This window comes from Pundamilia nyererei, unplaced genomic scaffold (assembly GCF_000239375.1).
Source record: "Pundamilia nyererei isolate P.nyererei 1_Seehausen unplaced genomic scaffold, PunNye1.0 scaffold00047, whole genome shotgun sequence".
Lineage (NCBI taxonomy): Eukaryota > Metazoa > Chordata > Actinopteri > Cichliformes > Cichlidae > Pundamilia > Pundamilia nyererei.
In genome coordinates, this window is record NW_005187448.1 from 2,623,665 (window position 1) to 2,641,312 (window position 17,648).

At 41.4% G+C, this 17,648-nt stretch overlaps 1 protein-coding gene across 3 annotated transcripts in view; it reads right to left on the minus strand.

Moving 5' to 3' along the window:
* Positions 1 to 9: 9 nt before the first annotated feature.
* Positions 10 to 17,648, minus strand: part of znf385a (zinc finger protein 385A) — a 49,234-nt gene continuing 31,595 nt past the window's right edge. For all 3 annotated transcript variants that reach the window (XM_005732602.1, XM_013910672.1, XM_005732603.2), the window contains 6 exons: positions 16,543 to 16,653; positions 11,003 to 11,177; positions 4,464 to 4,823; positions 1,012 to 1,196; positions 655 to 747; positions 10 to 350 (listed from right to left, as the gene is read on the minus strand). In XM_005732602.1, the coding sequence (XP_005732659.1) occupies positions 102 to 350; positions 655 to 747; positions 1,012 to 1,196; positions 4,464 to 4,823; positions 11,003 to 11,177; positions 16,543 to 16,653 (1,173 nt within the window). In that variant the 3' untranslated portion in view covers positions 10 to 101. The remainder of the gene's footprint in view (positions 351 to 654; positions 748 to 1,011; positions 1,197 to 4,463; positions 4,824 to 11,002; positions 11,178 to 16,542; positions 16,654 to 17,648) is intronic.

Sequence of the window (17,648 nt, forward strand, 5' to 3'; positions counted from 1 at the left end):
CCCCCCCCCTTATCAATTGCTGTTAGTTGATCATGTTTGTAGCTTCACAGTGTGCTTTTGGAGTGGATGTTCCTGACTGGCTGAAGTCAGATGGTTATGTGTCAGTAAGGAGAGAAGAGGATTGGCCCGTGAGTGGTGCGGATGGGCCCCGGGGCAGGTCTCAGGATTGCGTGGCTGAGAGGTGGGCCTTGCAAAATGTGATGAGGTGGATGGTGTGCGGAAGCAGCCGCGCGGAGAGCCAGTGGGTTTGAGGACGCTGCGGCGGCCATTGCTGCCGCAACCGCCAAAGGGTTGGGCAACAGCCCGGCACCCAAAGCTTTGGTGAGATCCTTGGAGAAGGTCAAAGAAGACTAAAAACAGAATCAATAACAGTACAAGACAAGAGAGAAAGGGGGGGGGGGGGTAACATTGATTAGTTTCAGAAGGTCAACACGTGCAAGTGAAACAACTGTATACCATGCACTTTTGTAATTCAGAAAGTTCAGTTAGGTTGAGGTAGGAGGATGAAGACAGAACACCTGATGGGCTTTTGTGGAGATCAAACCAACTCCAAAGCTTCACAACCTTAATGTCCTTAAGTATCACTGGCTATCTGATCTCTGGAGTTCAGGTGTGCTTTGTCATAGGAGCTAAAAATCAGCAGGAAAATGTTACCGTTAGATCAGCTCCCCTGTGCTTCTTGTGTCGGCTGAGGAGAGGGTTAGGCTTGCCCGCCATACCATCCCGGTGCCTTCGACTTGATATGTGCTAAAAATAAAGATCACAGCAAACTGCATTACTTTTCCTATTGCCTTACACCATGGACACTGACTGGAGAAAACATAATGAAAAAATACAGCTATGTAATTACACAATTGTTTAACTTGAATAAACATGAATAAAACAACATAATTTAAAATTTAGAAAATTGACCACTGAATTGATCTTGTGCTTAACAAAAAAAAAATCAAATCTAAATGCCTGTCTAATCTTTAGATTTTAGGTACAGAAATATATCCACTGCTACCTTACCTGTTTTAGTTGCAGTTCAGAGTTGACCCGCACATTGCAGATCTCACAGTGGAAGGTTCGTTCCTGAGTGTTGGGGTCCACCGGCCCTCCTCCCTGCTCTCCACTGGGCTTGGGGCCCAGGCGTGGATATGCCTTTATAGGGCCCAGCCCGCTCCGTGCCTCCAGGATAGTTTTGTGTTTCGTACCTGCACAGAAAGAAAGAATTTAAAAGCTAATATAATAAAATGAAATAATAAGGTGCCAGCGAAACATTAATTGTAACATATGAGTCATACTGCTTCCACCTGTCTGAAGTAAAATGAGACTGGACAGAATTTCTCTGTAGTTAACATTGCAGAACAAAGACAGTGAAAAGTGTCACATCATGGCAGAAAAAAAGAAACAACCACAACTACAATCCACTGGCTTGAATAACCACATAGCACAGCACAACAGAAAGAATGAATTCTGCCTGAAGTTGTAGAGCAAAGCTTTCCCCACAGGAGGGCAGCAGTCACCCATCTGTGCAGTTAGTGATCTGGAAGGTCAACTCAAAGCCTTTCTAATAATAACCTAATAATATAAGTGATTCATGATGTTTAACTCAGTGGAGTGCGTAGGATAAGGCCAAATAGTGTGTACTGTACAATATTACATCCATTATCCATGATCCACATCTGGCATTATCAATGAAAAAGTGAATCACTGAGCCTTTAATAGAACATTAAAAAACACTGACAATAAATGTCAGTGTTTGGAAATTTAGGAGCACATTTTTATGAGATGCAGGCTTGGTCTGCTCTTTAAATGGCTCTTCAATCAGGCATTTGTTATGCTGTAAGAGCATGGCACCCTGCTTTGTACCGTTTGAAGAGATCAGTATTATTCCAAACATTAACACTGCTGAGCAAAGAAACAGGGCAGGTTACATAGCAGATTGTAGCAACCAGACATATATTACTGAAGCTCCTAGAGCCGTTTCTCGGACATGAAGCCGTTTGACATAAAAAACAGATTAGCCCCTTTAGATGTTTGCTCGACAGAGCCCATTTGGCATGACGTTATCTACTCAGTCATGAGTCAAAAAATGAAAATAAATAAATAAATAAAAAGCTAATTTCCTATTAACAATATGTTCTTCATTTGGACAAGTCCTCGACTAGCTGCAGCTGCAAAAAGGACATCATAGAGAAATATGTTTTTGCATACTGCATATTATTGTGTGTGCTAAAATAGTCTCTCATTAAATAATCACACATTTTGTACTTGGATGAAACCTCCCACTCCATTTTACTGCAATGCTCCACTACACTGAAAAACAGCATTCCACTGTCTTTGGCTCTGACTTTGAAATACTAATTTGCCCCACTCCCTAAATTCCCTTTGAACAGTGTTAAGGTTACAGAAGTTGGACAAGTCATCTGGGTGGGGTGGAAGTGGGGAGCATGGAGGCTGTGGGCTTCAGTGTGGAGAAAGGTTTGCTTGTGGCCAAAAATGTGCTCTTGGGTGCCTGTTTTTGCTTTTGTTCTATTTTGGTCTGGCAATGGCTGGCCCAGTGGAATTTTTTTTTGTCTTTGCAAAGTTGACTCAGGGTGTAAACCAAACAAAAGGGGACAACATTGTTGCATGAATGTTACATGAAGTAACATGACTTACAAATCTTTATTCCTGTTTTCATGGTTTTGGGCAGGTCATGGTGTGCCACGCACACTGTTCATGTCTGGGTGTCTGTGTGACATATGCTTCCATTTTTGAACCCTGCTAATACACACAGCTCTGATTTTTAGAATGAGTGAACTTGATTGTTTCCAGATGGCTTTCCTCGTGCAGTTTTAGCTATTTCAACTTTTAGTCATTCAGGGTTTGAACTCTGGAGCCCACTGGGTGCCAGCAGGCTTTGACCCAGGATCATGTTTAAGCTGTCTATGATCTTTTTTAATAATATAAACACAGTAAATGTGCAAATGTTTTCTTGGAGACAGATACAACACAAAAATACTGATGTGTTTTTGGGAAATTGATAAACTAGTAATCAGAGGGTCAAAAAATATGAATTTCCAAAATATACAAAAGGTAATATATACATATTAGTGAATGCTATGGCAATATTATAAGTGCAGCATTTATCACCTGCTTTCATGTCTGACTCAGCTGGCTCAGGCTGAGAGTACTCTAAGCAGAGAGGAGTCAGTCCTTTATAAGGTTTATTTGGGGCCTCTGTCTGTGGTGAAGTTTAAGTGTACTTCATGCATGTGCATGTGCATATACTACACTCCCATAAGACAGATAGAAAGCCCAGCACATACATATTGTCCTGTGAGACATGCAGCAGCTATCCAAGTATGCAGTGCAGAAAGGATTATAGGATGCAGCCAGTTCCTCGAGGTATATGTAACCATGAAAGTGTTGTCATGTGAAAGCCGTCTGACAGAATATTTAAACCCATATTATGGTGAGCTCACCCACACAATAACCAACATTTCCTTTTATTTTCTCATTCATGCTGTGGTTTTAACACCTTAAACATCACATTTCTTCTGGATGCTCCCCGCTGCTAAAATCGGATCTTTCAGCAGGGAAGGTATATTTACACTAATTGTGCCAAGAGTAAAATAAGAACATAGGCTTGACAATGGCTGGGATTCCAGTATTAAAGACTGGACTGACACAGGTGAGGTACAGATGACCCTTGAAAACAAGAAATCCTTGGCTTACAGCGGCCAAGCATGTCAATATTAAAGTGATTCATCTGCTAATTAGTATACTTTTAATGCTCTCTACTAAATTAACAAAAGCAAAGAAACTTACCAGTGCCATTTTTAAATACACTAAATATGTTAAGGTTTGATAAAAAACATAAAGTCTTCAAAAATTACATTTTTTTCACATAACACCTTCTGTTTTAGTACCTATGAGATGCTACAACAACTCAGTAATGTGCTATTAATCATCATTCTCATTATTATTGAATTTGCATTAGGGCTACTGCGATAATTCCAGGAACTCAGTAGATACTTTGGGAGTTGTTTAAAAGACAACTCTTACACACTGTAAAATATACAAAACTATAGCTGCCAATTCAAGTGCACAACAGCCTCAGTGAAATTCAAACTGGGCTTTCAACAAACTGAGCAATTCTTTCAGTTGATTATCTGGAAATGCAAAAATAAAAATAAAAATAAAAACAAATTGTTTAGACTTGCTACTTTTTGTGATTTTTAATTTCTTCCTTAGGAATTCAAAACAACATCTCTGCAAGTGTTTGCATGTGTATTTCTTGGCTAAAGTCCAGGCAGGATGTGATACATTTTGTTTCCATCAAAAACACTGTGGCTTGTGCAAACAGAGAGGAATCCAAGCCAAACTTCATCAGAACAAGAAAGGCGCCACAGTTAATTCCAGATGACTGTATTTCCCGCTAAATTCAGGAAAGCTCAACTATTTCAGCATATCATTGCTCAGAGATTACTGACCTTTGTTGTGCGCCTCCAGTTGTGACAAGGAATTCACAGCCACCTTGCACAGTGCGCAGTACAACAGCTTCTTGGCCTTGTCCTCCTCAGTCTCTGGGTTGGATGGGCTGTTTGAAGCCGAAATGCCAACGGCTCCTGAAACCGGGGTTCCTGATCCAACCTGCTCTGAGTTGGTGAGGCTGCTCCCGCAGCCTGGGGAAGAAGAGGTCGGGGGGACCAGTGGAGGAGTAGGGGTGGGAATGAGAGGGCACACTGATGGCACAGGGGAGTCCATGGGTGGGGTAGGTGGGGTTTGAAGAGGTGGAAGGGGCCCCGGTGCCAGTAAGGGTCCATTTATCCGTGACATAGGCCGTGTTTCATCTAAAAAAAAAAAACCCAAACAAAAACAAAACAGACAAACAAAGGAAATTATAATGAAAGTCACATCCATCCATCCATTGTCTTCTGCTAATCCTTACCATAGCTGGAGCCTACCCCAGCTTGAAAGTAACATATTAAATGTAAAACTAAATAACTAAATAAAGATGATTACGAAGAACAAAGAGTTCACAAGTCAAACAGCAATAAAAAAACATGTGTAACCACATCCCTACCACTCCCAATTAAATATGGAAGCCAAAGTCTGCTCTATAGATCAGAACAACCAACATAAAGCGCATAAAGCACATTTAGAAGTGCTTTTTATTTCCTAAAATGCAACCCATAATTGGTCAAAAGAGTTCCTTTTAATTTGAGTTACACATAAAGTAGATCAGAGGAGGAAACCATATGACCCAAATATAAGAACGGATGGGCAAGCGTTTAATGTTTCCAAGCTTTTTGAAGTTTTCAAGTCAATTTGTCAGTGCTGTGGGCTCATCTTATTGAAATGTTTCCAAGGAAGCAGATAATTGAACCTGAGCATGTTTTGGCTTTTCCCCTCTGTCCCACCCCCGTTATTTTTGGCTGGGATAGAAGTAATAATGGCATTTGCTTTGTCAACGAGCAATACATGCAATCCAAAGAAAATATCTTTAAGTGAGCGCTCCTCTCACTTTTTCTTTTCCATGCCCTCTGATTTTCTTTCTATAGCTTCCTCACTGCACATGTTCATGGTTACATTTTCTGTATTTATCGCACAACATGTTTATATACAGTATATGTTTCAGACTAGCCACCCACATACCTTTGAGCTTTCGGCATTTACTAAGCACTCAGTGTTAGCTGAAGAAAGACATCTAAATTTGGATGGAGTATTCAGAGCTACCCTCATTAGCAGGGACTATAAGGTCTTTCTCCAAACTCCACTCCACAGGATACAGCGTCAAAACCAGGTCTCTATGGATTAGGGTACTAAAGGGATGATATATGATATTTTCTGGGAAGAAAACAAAAATTCACTCTAATTGCTTAACTTCCTTTTATAGATTCTATCATGCGTTCACAGAGCATGTGATTTTTTCACATGGCAGAGACCATGATATGTTTATCTATTGTTCCACTTTTAGTCTTATGACTTTATATTGTTTGGTATATTCTGACCTGGCTACCCCATTGCATCATCTCTCATGAAGATGCCATTGTAAGTGCTTTCCATTCCACTACTTTCCAAGATTAGAATTCCCTCTCTTTCCAGATTGGAAGTTTCCAGCTGCAGAGCTGCTGGCTGCACAGAGCATTTCTCAAACAGATGTTCCGTTAAAAAGAAGAAAAAAAGGACTATCTCTAGCTCTATGTGGCATTGAGGATCCCATAAAGCAGTCCTGGATCAAAGTGCTGTTTGAGGTTTATGACTCATAATATGCCCACTTTTTCACAGCACTGACTGAACATGTTAAGTTGAGTAAAGAGCTTGTACCTGTAAGTGCAAAAAGGCAGCATAACAGAAAAACCAAAGTAGTTATCCGCACTGTTATGAGCTTTATGCACACTTAGGCATGTGTCTGTGCAAAGAAATGTTAAGAAACAAACCCCAAATCCACATCTATAACATTTGGTTTTGGTTAAAATCAAGTGGGAATGGTGTTGGCTGGCCAAATAGTAATGAGGGACATCATGATCCATGATGGCCTGGAGTTCTGCCACACCAAACCAACATCCAGTCACTATTGCACCTTACACAGCACTACGGTAAATGTGTCATGCACTTTTCCCCCTTTAGGCTTCCAGGCCAAAACAATTCACAATCCACTGAAAATCATATTTCATTATATTAAATATTTTTATGTCATTTTTACTGACTAAAATTTAAATCATGAAACATCCTCTCAGGGTAGCAATACAAAGCACTATTTTTTCTTACCCCAAGATTCCCACTGTCAGTTACTCCATTGTTTAAGAGTACAGGATACTCTCTAATGAGACTTGGCTCTCTATTGGCTAACTGACCATTCTCTCTGCTAGCTGACCTCAAATTACAACAGAAGACAGTGTTATTCATGGGGAGAGGTCAACAGAAGGATAACTCAATCCAGATGCTTTACACTATGGCCTGCTATCCCTGTATTGCCTTGAACCACTTCAGGAAATTAAAGCTGGTATGGTATGCTGTCCATGTGGAAAAGTTTTGTTGTTTAAGCTGCAGGATTTAATACAGTGTTTTCTTCAATCCATATCCTTAATCCCTATTCCTGAAGTGTGAACATTTATTTTGTCTGATATAATATTATTTGATACAGCATGATGTTTACACACCATATATAAAGCACATAAACTGCATGTATGTGGCTGTGGCTTGGGAAGCAGTGCAGGTCACCTACTAATCGGAAGGTTGGTGGTTGGTGGTCTGTGGTTCGATCCCTGGCACAGTCTCCAGACTGTATCTTTGGGCATGAAACTAACCCATATGAATATGTGTTAATGATAGATAGCACTTGCATAGGAAAAGCAGAGGAAAAAGTGCTTGTTTAAATGGGTGTGAATGGGTAAATGAGCCAAGCTGTAAAAAAGTGTTTGACTTAGAGTAGAAAAGCACTATATAAAAACCAGTCTATTTACTGAAACAAGAGAGTTATTGTTGGTATGATTCTGTTGTGTGTAGGTGGAAAATTACACAGGGATACTTTTGCTTTGTTTACTTTAAATGCCAAAAGAAACTAATGTAATATAATCCCCACCCTCCCCCCTCATGGATCCAATGTTCCCCCACCCCCATAAAAAGATGCTTGCAGTATTTAGAGTTATAAGTCATCATCTTACTTGTCAGGCAAAACTGCCAGGAGGTTTACGGCAGGACTAGTGTACTGACTTTAAGTGTGAGCGGTTTGTCTCTTTGTGTGTGTGTTACATGTGTGCCATGATTAGGCAGGATGACTCTGAGTGTCACCACTGCCCCATCATGCCCATTCTCAATGATTAACGAGCTAGGAAACTCAATGCTGGCCTTACAAGAGTTGAGCCACATTCATAATGCATTTGGGTGCCTTTTCCCTGTCTGGCCTGCATCCGAACCCTGAGTCATACACACACGGACACACACACACACACATAAACACACCCACACAGTCATCCCATATCAGGTACTGTTATTTCAGGCAGTTTCATCAAATAATTCACAAAGGAGGTAAAAAGCTTGTGAATTCCCAGATTTCCTCAATTAGACTCAAATGCTAACAATAAACAGACAGAGTATGGAGCAAACATTAGCTCAGTGTAACTCAATACTACAGTCACCTCATAGCCATGCAATTTGAACCCTCACATGAAAGTCATCTGTTTAATTGACCTTGGGTGTGTGCGCCTGTGAATGTTTGTGTGGACCAAAGAGTGCTATAATATCAGGGTGGTTTTAACAGAGCCCCTCATTAGGATGGGAGTGTCAGACGGCAGAGGGAGAAAGAGGAAAGGAAGGAAGGAGGGAAGACCAGAGTTTCTCTCCAGTACAACAGCTGGCTCTCCATCACTTGCAGGCTCAGCCAAACCTCAGCTCACCAGTCCAAATTTCTCAGAGCCAAGTCCCTCCTTTTTTGGGGACAACGCTAACCACATATCCTTTGACTGGTGTAAAACTCACGACCTGCTCTGAAAATCTGTAAGGTTCAAGAAGCACTCTTTAAACAATATTGGATAACCTATCACTGTTTCGGCCCTCAGCAAGTTTGTATATGTACTCTGTTTTTGATATGTTAATCACAAATTATGGTGAATTCTTTTTCACAAACGATATATCTGATAGTAGCCCAGACTATCTGAATGTCTAAAATGACATTGATATTGTATGAAATCTGAGAGCAACAAAGAAGCTGTTGATAAGAAATGTTGCTCAGCATCAAAGACAAATACTGCTCTATGTTATGAGGTGAATTCCACCAAAACTCCACAGCCCAAAAAAATGTCTGTTCCCCAGACAGTAGTTTCCCAGTTTTGAAATGGACATCTGGCTCTCCTCTGAGAGACCCCCCCGCCCAACCACTGAGATCACACTCAGGGCATGCATACACGAACATATATACACACAAACAAGCATGCAAAAAAATCAGGAAGAGGCAAGGTTCCAAGGTCACAAGAAAGACCCTTGGTTGGAAAAAGGCATTTTTCACATGTTGCTACTTTCAGAGCTCGATCATTGCAGGCTTGTTCGGCTTCTCATGATCTAGGAGTTCACTGCAGGAAGCTTCACTAATGAGGACTTATCTTAGCTGACCTTAGATCCCCCATGAGGGAAGACAGCACAAAGGACTGGCCTTGGTACTTGCCTGAGACTAACTATAAGAAAACCTTAAGTGTTATGTTCATGGACAGAAAGAGACACTGAAATGTGAAAACCTTTGCTTCTTCGCTCTGGCATGCTGCATTGAGGCTTTTTCTGGACCTGAGTTTCATCTTTTAATTTATCGTGTTTGCTCTGTGCCCTCCCATCAATAAGGTGGAAATGTCTGGTAAACAGTAGGCTACAGAAACCTTTGTAAATGTCACCAAAACACGACTGGTCTGTTCATTGGCTGGCGTTTGATCCGAGACCAGAGTGGTGGCACTAAGGGAATGGAAATGTTTGGTGCACAGAGAAGAATGGCAGACGCGCACAGAACCCAGCCTCTAAATTATACTGTGAAATGCAAAGATGAACCAGAGGGATAAAGGAAAGACTAAGACAACGGGAACAAAGTTAAAGATCCTTTGCTAAAGAAAGATCTTGCACTGCTTTGATCACGCCTTGCATCATATTAACTAATAAATTAATCTGCTTACAGTTAATTACTTTTCATTAAAGTCAGATCAGCTGCTGTTTCTGTCCTTTTAAAGGCTGGATGAGATTTTCGTTTATTCCTTTGTCTTAATCAGTCTTAGGACTCTTTACTGACAAGTGGATGGTCAGGCAACGTAGTCTATGTTGAATGTGGTATACATGGTGTGGTACCTCCCACTAGCTTACTACTGTACAAAGACACACCACACACCACAGAGAGGTTGATGCAGAGAAACTGCCATGTTGCCATACCATGTTCTCCTGCTCATAGACTAAATGGATTGACACAAACCAGATTTAGATTGAACAACTAAATAAAGTCTTGCTGTTTATCTTGACTAACACAGAAGATTAACTCTGGCACAGTAATGATGATTCGATCAGCCTTTCATGTCATGTTTGATTTCAGTGTAAGAGGTCTACTTCTACTACACCCTACTGTGACTGAAAAGGATTTTTTTAAATGACCAAAAGTTTTGAAGCATAGTTGGGAAAAGCCAAAATAGTCTGGATGTCAGTGGAAAAAAGAAAATTCATACAAACTTTGTGGCATATTGTAATTGTTTTGAATGGGAAATAGACTCCTGAATATCCTCTTGTCTGAAAAAACGAATCCATTATGAAAGACTCTGGCCAATCAAATTCAGACCTGATCAGGTGAGGAAAAGCAGAGCTTGAATCCCACATGAAGCCAAAAGTCTGTCTTTTATCAGACTGGACATACTTTTATTAGGCGGGGTATTGGGAAAGAGAGTGGAGAGCTGCAGGAGGAGGGCAGTCTATTTTCAAATTTTGTTGGGGTTGTTTTCCTTTTGTATAATTCTGCCTACTTGAGCTTGAAGGCTCAATTAGGTTTAATAATATATGTTTTTGTGACTAGGCATTAAATTAATTTGAACTTATTGCTTCAGCTATTTCCAACTCCTAAAGGTCAAAGCAACTTTCCCGATATTCTGAATTTCAACATTTTCATCTGAACTCTCATTACAATTATAGTTAAAAGACTCCCCCAATACTGGCAACTAAAAAATGTGTTCAGCTATTAATCTTCCAAATTAAATGTTTATTTTTTAGATTTTAGGTGGGACAGTCATTATCAGTCTCAGCAGTTTGTGGAACCGCACTGTCTACTATAAGATGTGCTGCGGCTAAATCCGACGACAAATAGAGACGAGATGCTCATAAAAACAGCAATACGCTGCGGAGCCACTGTGATTAGACGCTTTTGTTATTCTTGCATATTTTTCCATTCATTTTCTGACAAAGACCATAAGCTGCCGAACATCCTGCGTGGACTGAAATGATTATTTCAACAAGGTTCCTCCCGAGCCTTTTCCCAGTTTTTGCTTGTGGCAGTAGTTTTCTGTTCTCTCACCTGCTTTGCTGGGCTCACTGTCTGGGGCTGTGCCAGGAGCTCCAGGCGGAGATGGGGAGGAGGTGGGGGGCAGGGTGTGAGGTTTGTCTCCTTCTTGAGGACGACTCTTAGAGGTCTCGATGCCTTTGACTCTCCTGGCATGGCGGTTCCCTTTGTAGTGGGCTTCTGCCTGGCTCTAAAGAAGAGCATGGAAAGGAAAACAAGTTATTTCATTAGTGAACACCGATGCCAAGATGCCCAGGTATATAACAGGGTGGAATTAGACTCGGTGTGGCACCTGGCATGCATGCATGCCATTATGACAGCACGATATTTAATATACTCTGGGGACTAAAGTCATGATGAGCAGCAGGCAGTGAACAGAGAGATAGATTACATGCAAGATATTAAGAGAGATGCAATGATGAAGTGACTGCCTGCCCTCCTTGTCCCCTTATTTGAATTAAGAACAAATTATGAAGGTGTGTGTTGAAACATTAACAGTATCGGTTATGTGGAGGATTGGCTGAAGTTGCCATGCCTGCTAACTAAAGGATCAGGAAACTGCCATATAAGCCCGGAGGGCGCATTAGTCCATTTCTAAGCCTTCCCTTTCTTCCCTTTCTTATGCACAGTCTTGGAGAATATACATCATCTACTTACTACACGGCATCAATGCTGTTGTCTTTAATATCTGGCAGGAAATATAAAATAAGGATCTGCACGCTCAGCCGGCATTCCAGCAAAGAGAAAAAATGCTGCAGAGATTTATTATGGAAGTCACTGTGTCCAATCTCCTGATGACATGCTCTCTACTGCCTAATGTGTTTGCTCACTGAGTAAACAAGCGAGTTATTTGTGAAGAGAATATGGGACATTAGGGGAGTCTGTTTCTAGCCTCTGTGTTACTGCACAGATGTTTGGAAGTCGGGTAAAATGCGACGTATGTGATGCGGGGTTGCTATACATAGCTGTCTGGCTTCACAGTATGGTGACTATAAAACAGAAACACACGTTATTTCACTGGCTCACTGACTCCCTCTCACACACTCACACTCACACAAATATAGGATTATGGCCCCTTTTTTCATCACCCCTCTCTCACAGTATGTGTCCAACTATGAAAAAATAAGTAGCTACTTGCTGATACAGACATATTCAGTCAGTACTGCACTTGTAAGTGAAGTGAACTGATGTGCCATGGCACGTGCTGTGTCGGCCAAATGATTGCATCAAGGGACCAATGATGAAGATATTTATTAAGTAGCAGGATTACAGTTGGTTACCAGGGATGAGTCATTGACAGCTGCCTCAGGAATTTGACTGACACTTAGGACATCGTGCTGACCAGAGGCTCAAGTGTGGCGATAGACTGGCTCGGCAAAACAGGCAGGGGGTGATGAGTAATGTTACCGAACCCTGTTGTCTATATTTGCTTTGTGTGTGTCTGTGTGAGTGTGTGCCTGTGCCTGGCAGCATCTATCAAACGAGCTGGCATGGCAAACACTGAGCACGGGCTGAAGCAAGTAAGAAGATCACATGTTTCTTTTAAACCAAGATGACACATCAGGCTGTAACTGTACCCTGTCAAAGGGGTCTTAAGGACCTGCACTTGCAAAGCCTACAGATCAAGGTGGAGAGAGCTGCATGCAGGCAGAAAGGGGTGGAGGTGTAGACTGCTGAAAGAGAAGTAATCTCTCATGATGAAGAGGGGAATGTGGGAAGATTAAAAGGTATATGGCAGTGCGTGGCAAAGCGGGCACAGAGGTTTTCTTGACTTCTCCCAGCAAGTCAAAGGGATCAACTACCAAGCAGCTGAGTGTCACTGTGAGGTCCTGGGCGGAGAGGAGGGAGGGAGAATGAAGGGAAAAGGAAGCACAGGGAACTGAAAGTCAGAGAAGGTAAACGCAAAAAAAGCTGCTCTCAGAATGGAAAGGATATAAAGAGACACAAATCTCAGAGAGAATAAAAACTGCACCACGCCAGTTTGTGATGCATGTGTTTCATTATGCAGAGAGTTTGAAGTGAACAACTGCTTTCCTACATGATCATCACTCTGAGGGGGGAGTTGTGTTATTAAAGCAGAGCTACTGCAGAGCTGCATTTCTAAAGGAAGAAATAGGAAGAGAGGGAGAAAAAGAAAAGAGAGACAAAAAGCAAGCAAGAAGCGAAGTGAATATGGTTGGAGGAGAAAAGATAAACGTGACGTGAGCAGGGAGGAAGCGGATGAAAATAAGAGATGCATATCAGCATACTGCAGCAGTTGTGACGCTGGTCAATGCAGCTCCACAGAGCCTGTGATGTCACTAATGCAGCGTGGCATCAAGGTTATTCTGCATAAACCACCATTAAGTTCTTTACACGGACACACACAATGCAGAGACAATGGGGCACAAACTGCCTCCCCCCTTATCCTTTCCTCCTGCCCCTCCCCTTCAAGTCTCCTCTCTACCACTTTCCCAACATGCACTGGGGCTGTCAGAGCCAGACACTAATCCATGCCCTTGACGAATGCATCTTATAATAAGTAGTGGCAGGCAATTTTGGGCATTTCCACACAGTAAATAATGCAGCATGAGAGAGGGAGACAGCCAGCAAGAAGGGGAAAGGGTTCTTTGGAGAGAGAGAGACAGGCAAAAGAAGAGAGAGAGACAGTAGAGAATGATCATATGGGATGAAAGAAATGATGGCGAAATGATGTGGGAAATGAAGAGAACGTGGGTGGGAGACAGGAGGTGAAGCAAGACAAATACAGTAGCCATGACATTCCATAAAAAGCCCACTCGCTTTCTTCTTTGACCCAAAATGTTTTCAGCTCACATAAAGGAAAAGAATGTCTACATCAAGGACAGTGCCCGAGCTTGAAAATGAAGCTGAGGATGCAACATCAGATTCTCCTGAAGTATTTCTCACTGCATTATCTTCATCCATCATATATTCATTTGAATTTGATTTCACTAGCTCAGAGGCCCACGTCCTCATTTTAGGTTTGACAGCGTTTTAGTAGGTAAGTGAATGCTTTGACATGAATCGAGCTGCGGTTTGGTGAAAGGCCTCGAAGGGGACTGGCAATGGCTCCCGGGCCCGGCAGATCCCCACGCACTAAATAGAAATGAAGAAGTCAAAGAATTGAGAACAAGGAGGGAGGAAGGGTGGGGCACGTAAACGAGAATGAACAGCTTGCAGAACTGGAGGAACCTATATAGATGACAACCGGAAGGAGCGTGTTTGGAGAATACATAATCTCCAAATAAAAACAAAAATACTGGCATCTGCCTGTATTCCTCTCATTCTCCCAGTAGATACATAAATGGTATCAATTTAAAAGTTCTAAATAGCCACATTCTGGACTTATCCCATTCACAAGAATTTAAGGAAACTTTGACCTTGGGGACGAGATCGCTGTGATTCAAACTCGCCTGAGATTTTAGTAGATACACCTATGCTTTCAATTTAAAGCTCCTACATTGCCTCATTCTCAAGTGATCGCATTCACAAACTTGTCCACGCTGCCCACTCGCCCACCCACCCTGCAAGACTGCAAGTCTGACATTGATGATGTACTGCAGTATGTTTTTACCTGTCCAGGTAATGGGAGTTAAAGCTGATCTGGAAAAACACTAACTTATTAACAAGACTTTTACTCGATTAAAGGGACAGTATATAGCCGAATTAAATTTACATGATATATCCCCCTGCTATCTACTCTCCTTGCAGTAATACTGCCAGAGGGCTTAATTGCTCATTGCTTATTGTATATTTGATGAGGTGTGGACATAGGCATCCCCAAGGTCCACTTGGACTAGACTTTTTGCCAGATCTCATTGTGGGCTGTAAGCTTTAGCTGAGATTTTTATGTCATTTTTAAACAATAGCTCTACAAACTCTGTCAGTTTTTACTTTATGTTGTGGCTTTTGAATCGGTCGTAACACATATTTTACTTGGCTTGTAGTGTTGTTTATCCATTTACGTTATTTTGGGTGAGTTTTGGCAATGTTAGTTGCTTTGCATATTTTTGACAGTAACAACATCTTTTTCTAGTAGCCATCAAAAAAACTTTGTTGTGTTTTTCCAAACTACAGCCACCACACAGGCCCTGCATCCACCTACCCAGAATGAGAAACATACTGATGCTGGATTTGAAAAGAAAAGTATTTCTTTGATTCTCTGACCACCAAATGCTCATCTGTTTTATTAGATTCAAGAGAAAGCAGACATCTCTACAGCCTGATATCTCCCAAACTTCGCAACGCACACCACTGCACTAAACACTGATATAGTACTAAGGGAAAAAGAGTCACCTTTCCCTGAGCAGAGAAGATCACGCCAGATACCACTCTCAAGCTGACGTCAGTGAATAACAAAGAGAAGAAATTAATCTCTGCAGGGTGCTGGTGTAAAGATCATTCACACATGAACATGGCTTCCAAGCAGAAATGCTCCCTGCATACTTCTAAATAATTGCGCCTGCGTTGGTTAAATTTTAACCTTCATATGATTTCAGGGGACAGCAGGTTAGGTTCTTCACAGCAAGTACCTTCTTGTTCTTTAGGCAATATTTTAAATATAAAATCTAATATTCAAAGTCTTCAGATTCTTTATTGATTGTAACTTCATACAAAAGAACACGTCTTAACTAAAAGTCAGTATTGGCTCTCAATCCTTGGGTCTTAAAGTATTCCATTATATAAACATCTCGAGTTAACTGTTTCCTGTTTCTTGTGAAGATATACAGGACAGATCCCGGCTAAGAGAAGCTTCATGATTACAGCCTTGCAGCTCCCTGACCACACGGAAACCATGATTGTAGATCTGATGTGTATATATAGCCCTGACCCACTCCTTAATGTTGTGTATTGTGGATGGTTGAACGCCCTGGCCCTGAAGTCTGCAACACTGAATAGGGAGTGTTGCAGCCAAATTATACACTACACATATGACATTTGGTACTGGTTTTGTCATGGGTCTATCCTATTTGTTGACACAAAAAAGGAAAAAACAGAAAAAATATTTGGCATCACAACTCATAAAATACTTCCATATGATTTTTTGCTTTCATTAATTTGTCATCAGTTGTGTCTGCGAATTGCCCGAGGGTATAACGTGCAAATAAATTCCAATTAGGAGTTCCCAATTAATTAAGCTTTTTAAAGTTTAATATTTTCTATAGAGAGAAATGGAAATCTACAACTTTAAGATCAAACTTATCAGTACTGATGAACAACAGAAAATCCAGAATTTTATTCCTCGTTCACACATTCGTCAGGACCGCTTAAGCCTCTGTGCTGCAGTGCACTACTTTAGTCTACGCTGCCTTAAAACAAATTAAATTCCAGTCAGGTCGCAACGGCCAACACATAACCCAAACAAATGCACCACATCCGCTTTGTTAGTTCCAGCTTCCAGGGGGAGCAAACCAGGACAAACAGTCCTCCGAAACAAATAAAAGGTTGATTCTTACTTAGAGAAAAATAAAATATTTTCAGTGCCAGAAAGAAAATGAAAACAAGATGAGAGGCAGTGATGTTGTGTGTGTGTGTGTCGTCATTTATTTATTTACCTCTGAGTTGAAGCGGATCTGGCAGACGTTACAGGAGATGACTGGTCGCTTGGTCTTGATCAGAGGAACTCCAAATGTGTGGTTGATCACAGCCTTTTGCACCGGGTCCATCTGCCAGAGTGAAAGACAGAGAGCAGCTATAATTCACACTGATGCCACAGCTCAATGGGCCAAGCTGTCATAACGTGCAATAGACTAAACCAAAATGACCACATGCAGAATGCATAAGGTTCACAGTTAAAGAGCGGTTACAGAGTCTGTTCGATGATATCTGTAATTCACTTCAGCAAACAGTGGTCAGCAGTGTTGACAGTTTGTTGCTACAACCGAGACACCTGTTGCATCCCCACGATTAGGAATCTGATGGTTCTGGATCCTCACTACATTGTAGTATAATACTGTCCCTGTGCTAATTGCTTCAGCTGGGACATCCATCATCTCTGTGGTGTTAAGCACCTTGTATAAATTTAACTAACTTGCTTAGCAGCCCTCAGTAGTTAAGCTGCCCGTATAAATTCTGTCCCAGACACAAAAGACCCGGCCCGTACTGGACTGTTTGTGTTTGAAGCCGAATTTATCAAGCAATCACTGTTGGTTGACCTTAGCATTACTCTGGATTCGGTGGCTGGCTTATATTTCAACCTCAGACAACTGCCTACAGCTAAAGTAAGCAACAATCATAAACAAAGACTGAAGTAGCAGTGCGCGGGGATGCAAGAAGAATGAAGCAAAAAAATCCGTGGCCTGAAGAGCAAAAGGATACAAAACTTTGTATTTTGAATTCAAAAGACAGCGAGGAAACGTTCAAGTGTGTCCACCAAGAGTAATGAAAGCATAATGCAGTGCCAGGCAGATGCAAAATAACTCACTTTTGATTCATTACTGTATTTTGGACTATTTACTAAGCTTTTCTTTAAGCCTTGTTACACTGAGAGGCACAGTCTCATCCAATATAGAAGCAGCTCAACATCCCGAGGAGTGAAGGACAGGATAGAAGGGGCTTAAACAAATATTGTTGTTACTTAGACTCAAATAAGTTTTGTTTTTTTTGCACAGTGCTCGTTGCTTGGCAACTCCCAACAAAAAGAAGCAAAAATAAAGAAAAA